This window comes from Budorcas taxicolor, chromosome 4 (assembly GCF_023091745.1).
Source record: "Budorcas taxicolor isolate Tak-1 chromosome 4, Takin1.1, whole genome shotgun sequence".
Taxonomy (NCBI): domain Eukaryota; kingdom Metazoa; phylum Chordata; class Mammalia; order Artiodactyla; family Bovidae; genus Budorcas; species Budorcas taxicolor.
In genome coordinates, this window is record NC_068913.1 from 25,798,406 (window position 1) to 25,811,290 (window position 12,885).

Sequence of the window (12,885 nt, forward strand, 5' to 3'; positions counted from 1 at the left end):
TTTTTTTTTTTCAGAACTTTCAAGCTCAGATAATTTTCCTTCTTCCAGAATATTGCACTTCATTATTCCAGTCTTTAACCCTATGTTGGTGTTTTGTTATTATATGAACAGCTAGGAATGTAGTAATCACTCAGTGAATGTCTGTGATATACAAAAATTAAGATATTTAAAAAGATACAATAAACAGGCAAATTTAATAATTTTGTATATTGATTAGTTTCTAAGTCGCACAAAAAGTTTATTTAGTGAACCTGAACAATGCACTCATAATAATGATCTCAAACTCTTACAGTTAAGAATGAATTTTTTCTAAAGTAAATTTGTGCATTAATTAATTATTCAAGTCTAAAATCCAACTGCATTCATTCTATAAATTCATATTAAATGAAGTATATATTATATCAAAATTATGTCCTAAAATATAGACAAATGACTATATTGATGGCTAGGTATGAACAGCAAGTGTCATACAATAAAATAGATATCTAGAGTGTAAAAATGGAAATAAAAATAACAAATGCACTGAATAAAATTTTAGTACTTTTTATGCCACCTGTTATAATAAACAGATTGTAACATAAACTATTGGAGAAGGCACTGGCACCCCACTCCAGTACTCTTGCCTGGAAAATCCCATGGGCAGAGTAGCCTGGTAGGCTGCAGTCTATGGGGTCGCTAAGAGCTGGACACAACTGAGCGACTTCACTTTCACTTTTCACTTTCATGCATTGGAGAAGGAAATGGCAACCCATTCCAGTGTTCTTGCCTGGAGAATCCCAGGGACGGGGAGCCTGGTGGGCTGCCATCTCTGGGGTCACACAGAGTCGGACACGACTGAAGTGACTTAGCAGCAGCAGCAGCAGCAGCAACATAAACTATCTTTCGTAATCCTCACAGCAATGCTATGTATTTTTATTATTTTTCTTTTACATATGAAGAAACTGAAGCACAGAAAAGTAAACAGTTCAAAGTTGCAGTGATGATTCACAATAAACAAAACATGGAAACAACCCGAATGTCCATGGACACTTGAATGGATAAAGAAGATGTGATACATATATATAATGGATGCTACTTATCCATAAAAAAGAATAAAATAACTTCATTTGCAGAAACAATTTAAATGCAATTAGGATAATTAAGACAGACAAAAACAGTCATAATAGCTGACTATTTCAGCAAAGAAATAATTCTAAAGTTTAAAACATAATATCTGATGTGAGAAATCCACTGAGTGGGCTTAAAAAAATGGACTGGTGAGAGTAAATAAAAGGATAACTGATCTTGAAGAGAAATTAATAAAAATTATAAAATCTAGATTTTCAAAGTGAAATGTTAAAAATTATGGAGTACTACTAATTTGACTGTGTGGATTACAATAAACTGTGGAAAAATCTGAAAGAGATGGGAATATCAGGCCACCTGATCTGCCTCTTGAGAAACCTATATGCAGGTCAGGAAACAATAGTTAGAACTGGACATGGAGCAACAGGTTGGTTCCAGATAGGAAAAGGAGTACGTCAAGGCTGTATATTGTTACCCTGCTTATTTAACTTCTATGCAGAGTACATCATGAGAAACGCTGGGCTGGAAGAAGCAAAAGCTGGAATCAAGACTGCCGAGAGAAATATCGATAACCTCAGATATGCAGATGACACCACCCTTATGGTAGAAAGTGAAGAACTAAAGAGCCTCTTGATGAAAGTGAAAGAGGAGTGAAAAAGCTGGCTTAAAGCTCAACATTCAGAAAACTAAGATCATGGCATCTGGTCCCATCACTTCATGGCAAATAGATGGGGAAACAGTGGAAACAGTGTCAGACTTTATTTTGGGGGGCTCCAAAATCACAGCAGATGGTGATTGCAGCCATGAAATTAAAAGACGTTTACTCCTTGGAAGGAAAGTCATGACCAACCTAGATAGCATATTCAAAAGCAGAGACATTACTTTGCCAACAAAGGTCCATCTAGTCAAAGCTATGGTTTTCCAGTGGTCATGTATGGATGTGAGAGTTGGACTGTGAAGAAGGCTGAGCGCCGAAGAATTGATGCTTTTGAACTGTGGTGTTGGAGAAGACTCTTGAGAGTCCCTTGGACTGCAAGGAGATCCAACCAATCCATTCTGAAGGAGATCAACCCTGGGATTTCTTTGGAAGAAATGATGCTAAAGCTGAAATTCCAGTACTTTGGCCACTTCATGCAAAGAGCTGACTCACTGGGAAAGACTCTGATGCTGGGAGGGATTAAGGGTATGAGGAGAAGAGGATGACAGAGGATGAGGCTGGATGGCATCACCGACTCGATGGACATGAGTTTGAGTAAACTCCGGGAGTTGGTGATGGACAGGGAGGCCTGGCATGCTGCAATTCATAAGGTCACAGTCAGATGTGATTGAGCGACTGAACTGGAAGTAATTTATGAGTCAATATCAATAGTCTAATAAGCATGTATTTGGAGTCCCAAGAGAAGATAGTGAGAATGGTATAGATATAATATTTAAGGAAATAACATGCAGATTTTTCCACCCAAATTTGATTTAAAATATACTGTCTGTGAACTCTAACCAATAAGGCAAGGAAAATAAATAACATAAACACAGGAAAGAAAGAAATAAAAGGCCTTAAGTCATACACAGAAAATATTCCTTGTTGTTGTTGTTTATTTGTTAAGTCATGTCTAACTCTGGCAGCCCCATGGACTGTAGCCTGCAAGGATCCATTGTCCATGAGATTTCCCAGGCAAGAATACTGGAGTAGGTTGCCATTTCCTGCTCCAAGGTATCTTCCCAACCCAGGGATTGAACCCATGTCTCCTGCATTGGCAGGCAGACGCTTTATCACTGGGCCACCTGGGAAGCCCCCAAAACATACCAGAGAATCTTAAAACAAATTAGTTTAAACTCGTACAAACAATTCTTCCTATGGAGATATAGTAAACAATAAAGTAAGGGATTCGTATAAGAGGAGACAAATAAAGCAATGGAAAAGAAGACTAAAATTGGATCTAACCGCATATATGGTCAATTTCTTTTCAAAAAAGGACTCAGATAATCCAATGGATAAAATAAAGTATCCACAATAAATAACGCTGGAGTAAGTGGATGTGTGCACAGAAATAACAAATTTTGACCCTTACCAAATACTATTCACAAAAATTTATTCCAGTGTTACATACCCAAAGGTAAAATTCAAACTCAAAAATTTCTGAAAGTAATCCTAGTATAATTTCTCTCAGAGTTTATGAAAGCAAATATTTCTTATAGAAAATATGACTAAACTAAATAACTAAAGTTTTAATGACAAATTAATCTTCAAAATTTAATGTTTATTTTCATGAAAAGTCATCAAGAAGAAAATTAAAAGGTATGCTGAGGGAATAAAAAGGAATATATTTAAAATACAAATATAAAATACATATACTTAACAATGATTTCTATCTAGAATCTATAACAAATTTCAACAAATCAATTAGGCAAACAAAAAGAGTCTAAATAGTCATACATGTATTTAGTGCACACTGCTTTAATGTAACAATGCGCAATAAATACATATAATACTGCTAAAGATCATTAGTTACTAGAGGAGTATTATCAAAAAATGATAACTCTTAATCCACATTAGAGTGGGTAGAACTAAGGTTAACATTTCATGTTTATCCTATCTCCCAGCCATCCCAAATATCCCTCTCCTGGGAAAACAATCAGTACCCAAGTATATTTCTAGAGGCATTTTAGGTACATATGAACATGTAAAACAGAGTTGTTTTTTAGCATACAAATATTAGTATATACTAGACTCTGTTGTGTAACTTCGAGATCTATCCATATGAGTACATAAAGAGATCACTCATATTTATAACTGAAAATAATGTTCCATATAGAAGCTCCAGTTCAGCATTATTAAAATCATCAAATCATACAGTTCAAATCTTCAATATCAATTCATTATTTTCTCTATTTCTTTGCTCAACCATCACCTGATATGTATATAACCAATATGCTAACCCAAATTTAAGTGGAATTAAATGCATGATAAAGTTACTACTATTATTGTATTGTCTAAATCAGTTAACACTTATCAAATGAGAGTTAGTTGCTCAGTGTCTGACTTTTTGTGACTCCATGGACTGTAGCCCACCAGGCTCCTCTGTCGTTGGAATTCTCCAAGCAAGAATACTGGAGTGGGTTGCTATTTCCTTCTCCAGAGGATATTTCCAACCTAGGGATCAAACCCAGGTCTCCTGTATTACAAGCAGATTCTTTACTGTTTGAGCCAATAGGGAGTCTAATATCTTAAAAAAATAATTCCAATATTCCAGAGTTACTACGTTTAAAACAAGTGTTAAATATTGTTTTTTCCTATTACATGTAGAAAACTCACAAGAAAAAGTATAAAACTATATATTGCAGACACTAGATGAGTGAATATTAAACAAAAATGTAGTCATAAAAATTAAGCAGCAGTGTATACTTTGAAGTAGCATGTTTTGTAACTTTTCCCCCAAAAAGGAAGGAGATAGATGCTATTGCTTTCACTGAAGTAACTCGAAACTAAGCAAAAAATGTCATTATAAACTCTTTAAAGTCATTATAAACTCCATATGACCTACTTTATCTCTCACTTACAGTTTTTCAAAAACATGTTAGTTGGCTGTTTTTCCTTCCTCTTATACTATCTGATTAAAAGGAATACACTTCTCTTCACTTTTAGAAAATCAGTCCTTCCTTAAGGCCAGATTCCTCTCCGTTTAAGAAAAGTGATTTTATGGTTGTCAGCAGAAGTAAAATAACTGTAAGATATCAACCTCCATCCAGGTATGGACAGAGCTCTATGGTCAACATCGCCGTACCTATGGCTCATATACTGCTTCTGCAAATGGAGCCCCAAGGATTATGTCTGAAGTTAAACAGTGGCAAAGTGGCCTAAAGGGGCTAATACATTTAAAAGTCATGAAATGGGTATATTTCTCTAGGCTAAAGCCCATTGTTTTCAGCTTTTGTTTCTTAATTTAATATGTATTCATCTTTAAAAAGTAGGGTCTTCTCCTTCCAGTTCTCTGTATCACTTGATACAGTTTCTGTATCAATTCTCTATATCACTCTCTAGAAGCAGCCACTGCTATGAATCTCTTGGCTCTACTTCCTGAGTGGTCCTGTTATTAGTAAAAATTATAGTATGATCTATAATAATCAATGTAATTAAGTACACAGGTGCAAAAATTCTTAGAAATGTACTCACAGCTAATGTCTAATTTAAAATTCTAGGAACTTTAATTTCAGAAGGTACGTTCTTCCTTCTGTGCAGCTCAACTGTAGTGATTGTACACGATATAGTACTTGCAAAAGTACAAAGTACAACCCAAGTGAGAGGCTCTAATGCACTGCTTTCAAGTTAGAAGTGAAGCCACATGGAGCTTCTGAGACTAAATGTCTGACTATTGACTTTCCTCCACTCTCCACTTTCTTCCTAGGATGGAACTCAAGCCCTGGCTCATGGACTTTTTGGATGACTATAGGAAAAGGCGGAAGTTGCTTAGGCACCATTGTTCTGTATCCAGACTAATACTAGACCCAACACATGGCATGACCTGGAGCAGAGCTGCTATAAAAACGTAATTCTCCTTTAACCCCTCTGTGTAAATCATCGGAAAGTTTCCCTCCACTGATTTAAACAAATTTGGTCTTTGACCTCTGGAGTCAGAATTGGTCTCAACCACTCTTTCAGATGGTTGTAGTATTGACTGTTTGATGTATGTCAACTACCATAAAATGCAATACTATTTCATGACAGATCTTCAAATAATGCCACATATGTCCAAAGTTATGGTAACAGTCTCTTTATTCCAAGTAAATCAGTAGCATGAAATACTGCAGATTAATGAAATAATGCACTTTGTTGTATCAAGCTTTGGCATCTACTGCAGCTGTGATTTGTGGTATTGTTCAACCAGTTGCAACACCTGTCAACATGCTTCCTCTAGGACTTCAAAAGGCTTCCGATAAATACCAAATGCTTAAAAGGGTTCTCATGTGTATAAGTAAGAATTTTTCTGGGTCTGTGATTTTGGGTATTTAACAACCAGATCAGTATGATAGTTCATAAAACAATCAGTTTTTTAATGATCTATCTGCAAACATTCAAGTCTGACAATTTGAAATACCACAGAGGACCCAAGAAATTATACTTGTCCACTTTTTCTGAGGGAAAAAAAACTTAATATACTGAATACTCTTTAAGTAAAACCTAACTCTAAAATTAGAGCAAGATTTCCAATCAAAACATATTTTGATAAATTTCTTTAACATTGACCTTCACAAGGAGTTTTCAAGCAGTGTCTCCCAACTGATAAATACATATATATATAAATGTATAACTATTATATATCTTATATAATTAAACATTGCTTATTATATAACAAGTTATATTACAAATATAAATTATTATACTAACATATTAAACATATAAACAAAGTATTCACTAATATATACTTTATACATATATAGAGATAAGTTTATGTCTCTAAATTGAAATGAATTTCAACATCTTTGGTGAACAATGTTTAATAAAGTGTAACACAGGAAGATATTGCACTGAATACAGTATTAAAATGTTTTGGTACTTAATAGTTCAAAAAATGGTTTTATTTAATTGAGACCAACTGGTCTCATTGGTTCTTATAAACTTTGCAATATATATTCAGTAAAAAGGAATAAAAATGAACAGATGTTTCTCCTTAAAGAAAGCAGACAAAGATTTTTCTTACACAATAAATCAGTTGCTAGTGGATTTCCAGGACATTGCTTTAGGCTATTTAGGTAGAAAACTTAAAGAAAAAAATTACCTCTGTATGGATCCAAAACTGGTAGAGGAGATTGAACTGAAGATGAACAGCATATACTGAAGGTGGTATGAAGAGGGCCAGGGGAGAGTAGAATATCTGAAAGATTGCAACGTTGTACATTTGCACATAGGCTTTCTCAACATAACATATACTGTTACTAATGGTTCAACATTCTGAGTCTATACTTCAGGGAACATGCCTTATTCTTTAACAAATACATCTTATTCTGTACATTTTATTGTCATGTTTGACTTTGCAACATTAATTTTCCACATGATGATAAAGTTATAGACATGTTGAAGCTAAGTCCACTGGACTTCTGCTTCACATTTAATAATGTCTGGCTAAAATAGCATACACAGTAGATTATTTCCTTAATTTTGAAAAGGTTGGATGTATTTCCTAGAAGTAAAGAGGCTTTTTAATATACACAAAAATACTTTTTTAAAGTAAAAAAAATGTAGGAGCATGTTCCTTTATACCTTGACAGCTCCTAAACACTGTATTATTATGACATTCTGAGTAATAAAATGGAATTATAATAAAAGAAAGTAACTTCATATGAGAAGAGGATAGAATATGTTTTCCCTTTAATTATTTTTTTTCTTTTTTTGTGGTTTACAATATCTCTTGATGTTTTCAAAGTTATTAAGGAAAGGGCTATGATATTGTGCCATCGTGGAAAAAGTTTTGAAGGTCCCTATTTCCTAACAGACGGAAATGTCTCCGCCTTGGAAAAACAACTTGTGCTTAAACCACAGAACTGGTTAGAATCAACTAACAAGCACAATCTGCTGTGTTCTCCCAATGACTTTGATCCCCAAGAGTGGATTCATGTTGTGAGAAAACATTTTGTTAAATGAAAAACTAAACAGCCAAATAGGAAGAAAAAGAAGCTGACTTTCACTTATATTTTGGGATTCATAAAGTTAATATTTCCAAAATATGAGATTTTAAGAAATGTGTTTTCAGAATATTACAATTTTATTTCTGAATCATTTTAAAGCTTTTGTTCTCAATTAGACCAAATATTATTTCAACAATGTTTAGTAATGATGATATATTTGAAATCAGACATTTATGTAAACTCTTCCAGTTTTTGTTTCAAACTTTAAGTCATGAAAACTCTTAACTGTCATCACAACAGGATCAGTTTCATTATTTATATATTCATTATTAAGCATTGGATTAGATTAGTGAGCAACAAAAGAACACTGGGCTCTTATTCAAGACATTCCCTTTTAAGCCTTCATCCCACTACAGAATCACTCTGTAATATTTACAAATCTCTTAAACTTCTCTAGGCTCCAGTTTCCAGGTCAAATGAACGGTGAAGGAGAAGATCATTTGAAATCTAGCCATCTTTTTAGTTCCAAAAGATCTCTAGTGTTTTGATTTGATTTGATTATAGTAATATATTAAAATAGTTCTCTTACAATAGGTTAATAAAAATATTTGAAAAACATGGATGACCTATAATTTAACTATTTTGTTTAATAAGTTAAGGAATATTTTAGAAAGTTTGAGATGTAAATAAAAGTGCAGAACATGCTTACTAAATAGTTCTATTTGGAAAGACAGTGCATTCAAGATGTACATTTAAAGTTCATTATAATTCCTTAAAGTGTTAAAAAATAGTCCTTTGAGATAACAACTGTTATTGAGAAAGGGTGTTCTGTCATAAGAAAAATTGTGAGGAGATGAGTTAGGCAGTAAAGTTCTGTACCATAGGACTGCTCAGAGTCTTTATTGTGCTAGTACTAACCACAAGTCTGTAAACCCAAAGAACACAGGCATTTTCCATAAGTTTAGATTTCCTAAACCTGTGTTTGTTGAACCATGCTCTTGAATTGGAAGAATCAATATTCTAAAACGAACTTATTATTCAAGGCAATATGCAGATTCATTGCAATCTCTATCAAATTACCAATGGTATTTTTCTCAGAACTGGAACCAAGAGAAAAAAATTTTTAATTTGCATGGAAACACAAAAGACCCAAAACAGCCAAAGCAAGCTTGAGAAAGAAGAATGAAACTGGAGGGATAACTTTCCTTTACCTCAGACTATACTACAAAACTACAATACTCAAAACAGTATGGTACTGACACAAAGCCAGACACATAGATCAATGGAAAAGGATAGAAAGTCCAGGAATAAACCCACGCATTCATGGTCAGTTAATCTATGACAAAGGAAGACAGAATATATAATGGAGAAAAAACTGTCTCTCCAATAAGTGATTCTGGGAAAATTGGACAGCTATAGGTAAAGGAATAAAATCAGAACATTTTCCAATATCATATACAAAAGTAATCTCAAAATGGATTAACAACCTAAATGTATGATGGGATATGATAAAATACCTAGAGTAAAACACAGATAGAACACTCGTTGACATAAATTGTAGCAATCATGTTTTTGGAATCCATCTCCTACAGCAATGGAAACAAAAGTAAAAATAAACAAATGGGACCTAGTTAAATATAAAAAGCTTTCACAGAGCAAAGGAAACCATAAACAAAAACACAACATATGGAATGGGAGAAAATATTTGCAAACAATGCAACTGACAAGGGCTGAATTTCAAAAATATACAAACAACTAATACATCCTAATATAAAAAGCAAACAACCCAATAAAAAAACAGAGCAGAAACAAAGATTTCTCCAAAGAAGATGCACAGATGGTGAATAGGCACATGAAAAGATGCTCAACATTGCTAATCATTACAGAAACACAAATGAAAAATACAGTGAGATACTACCTTACACCAGTCAGAATGGCCATCAAAAACAAAAAAACAAAAACAAAAACAAAACTAAAAATAATAAATGCTAGAAAGGATGTGGAGAATTACTCTTGGTGGGTATTAAATTGGTGCAGTCACTATGAAAAATCATATGGAGGTTCCTTAAAAAACTAAAAATAGAGTTACTATGCAATCCTGCAATCCCACTTCTGGCAATATATATGAGGAAAACTCTAATTTGAAAAAATACATGCACCTCAATGTTCATAGCAGCACTCTTTTCAGTAGTAAGGATACAGAAGCAACCTAAATGTCCAATGACAGATGAATGGATAAAGATGTGGTACATACATACAATGGAATATTGCTCAGCCATTCAAACATAAGGAAATAATGCCAGCGGCTTCAACGTGCATGGATCTAGGCATTATAATGCTAAGGGAAGTAAGTCAGAGAAAGACAAATATCATATGGTATCACTTAAATGTGAAATTAAACTGTGATGAAAATAAATTTATTTATAAAACAAACATAGATTCCCAGGCATAGAAAGCAAATTTATGGATATCCGTGGGGAAAGAGGGTTTCCCAGGTGGTGCTAGAAGTTAAGAATCTGCCTGTCAACACAGGAGATATAAGAGAGACGGGTTCGATCCCTGGGTCAGGAAGATCACCTGGAGGCGGGCATGTCAACCCACTCCAATACTCTTGCCTAGAGAATCCCATGGACAGAGGAGCCTGGTAGGCTATGGTCCATACGGTCCATATGCACAGAGTCAGAGACGACTGAAGGGACTTAGCACAGGCACACAAGGGGCAAAAAAGGAGGGGGTTGGGATAAATTAGAAATTTGGAATTAACAGATACATATTACTATACATAAACTAGATAAACAACAAGGATCAACTAAAGCACCAGGAAGTAAAAACTAGATAAATAAGGATCTACTATAGCATAGGAACTTATAGTTTAGTTCCCTATAAGATAGGTTATATCTTATAATAACCTATAATGGGGAAGAAATGAATAATTTTTTCATATATTTATAAATGTACTTTATAAACAGTAATATATTTTATAAATATATTCATAGATTTATGCATATATATATAAATATATTCATAGATTTATACATATATATGCATATACATGTGTGTGTGTAACTGAATCATTTTATCCAAATTAAAAGACGCTTGCTCCTTGGAAGAAAAGTTATGACAAACCTAGACAGTATATTAAAAAGCAGTGATATTACTTTGCCAACAGAAGTCCATATAGTCAAAGCTATGGTTTTTCAAGTAGTCATGTATGGATGTGACAGTTGGACCATAAAGAAGGCTGAGTGCTGAAGAAGTGATGCATTTGAACTGTGGTGCTGGAGAAGACTCTTGAGAGTCCCTTGGACTGCAAGGAGATCAAACCAGTTCATCCTAAAGGAAATCAATCATGAATATTAATTGGAAGGACTGATTTTGAAGCGGTAGACCCAATACTTGGAGAAGGCAATGGCGCCCCACTCCAGTACTCTTGCCTGGAAAATCCCATGGATGGAGGAGCCTAGTAGGCTGCAGTCCATGGGGTCACTAAGAGTCGGACACGACTGAGCGACTTCGCTTTCCCTTTTCACTTTCATGCATTGGAGAAGGAAACGGCAACCCACTCCAGTGTTCTTGCCTGGAGAATCCCAGGGACGGGGGAGCCTGGTGAGCTGCCATCTATGCGGTCGCACAGAGTCAGACACGACTGAAGCGACTTAGCAGCAGCAGCAGCAGATCCAATACTTTGGTCACGTGATGCAAACAGCTGACTCATTAGAAAAGTCCCTGATGCTGCGAAAGACTGAAGGCAGGAGAAGGAGGGGATGACAAGGGACGAGATGGTTGGATGGCTGGACTCTATGGACATGAGTTTGAGCAAGCTCCAGGAGATGGTGAAGGACAGGGAAGCCTCCTGGCATGCTGCAGTCTATTGGGTCACAAAGAATCGGACACGACTGAGCAACTGAAAAACAACAACAATATATGTAACTGAACATATATTTAACTGAATCACTATGCTGTATACCAGATATATTATAAACCAACTATATTCAATTAAAAAACTGCTGAAACAATGTCTCAAATCCTACAAATTAGTAAATATAATGATGAACTGACAATTAGAGAAATGAACTCAAACTGAATTCCAAAAAATTAAATTTCTAATAAGAAATAAAAATATATGTCAGGGAATAAATCACATGATTCATATTAAAACTAATTTCTTGTGATTAATATAATATTGTAAAAAGAGACTAATGATACATCTAAGTTCCAATTTCTAAAACTGAAAACAACTTAGTAAATGACATCCCTTCTGAGAATTCTTCTTATCTATTCTATTTCCAAATCCTATACAGTTTTTAAAATCAGTTTAAATGCCACTTTCATCATAATGCTTCCGATGGTACTAATTTGTCAGAAGAAATTTATTCTTCCTCAGTACCTAGGCCAGATTATATGATACTGTTTTCCAAATATATCCATTTCAGCCATGCATTCAAACCCATGTTATTCAGATTCCAAGACTCTTTAGCTTTAAATGGCACTATTGAAAGTGAAAATGAAAGTTGCTCAATTATGTCCAACTCTTTGCAACCCCTATGGCCTGTAGCCCACCAGGCTCCTCTATCCATGGAATTCTCCAGGCAACAATACTGGAGTGAGTAGCCATTCCCTTCTCCAGGGCATCTTCCCATCCAGGTATCGAACACGGATCTCCTGCACTGCAGGCAGATCCTGTTCCATCTGAACCACCAGGGAAGCCTGCTGCTGCTGCTGCTGCTAAGTCGATTCAGTTGTGTCAGAGTCTGTGCGACCCCACAGACGGCAGCCCACCAGGCTCCCCTGTCCCTGGGATTCTCCAGGCAAGAACACTGGAGTGGGTTGCCATTTCCTTCTCCTCAGGGAAGCCTAGCCTAGGTTATTTTTCTTATCCTTCTATAAATGCCATATATAATGGGGTTATAAAGGAAAGAAATGACACAAATCTGTAAATGTGAGGAAAGAATGAGAATAAGTCTTGGGGTGACCTTACAGCAGTGGTGAGGTGAGTGGGTTTTATTTTGTTCATCAGGTAAATGGGGCAGGGGTGATGTGAGGAACATCATGAGGAAGAAACAACATGGCCCGGAAGGGGACCATAAGTATTCTGGCATTGCTGAAGTTATTGGGAGACTGCGGCAAGAGATTGGATGGAACCATGGAGTCTCAAGGATTCTGTGAACTCCCTTGATAGGACTACAATAAAGTGTGAGC

General features: G+C 35.2%; 1 protein-coding gene across 1 annotated transcript in view; it reads right to left on the reverse strand.

Annotated features, from left to right (window-relative positions):
• The window catches only part of AGMO (alkylglycerol monooxygenase), a 393,019-nt gene that overhangs the window by 223,229 nt on the left and 156,905 nt on the right, over positions 1–12,885 (reverse strand). The window contains exon 5 of the mRNA XM_052639089.1: positions 6,840–6,935. Coding sequence (XP_052495049.1) covers positions 6,840–6,935 — 96 coding nt within the window. The remainder of the gene's footprint in view (positions 1–6,839; positions 6,936–12,885) is intronic.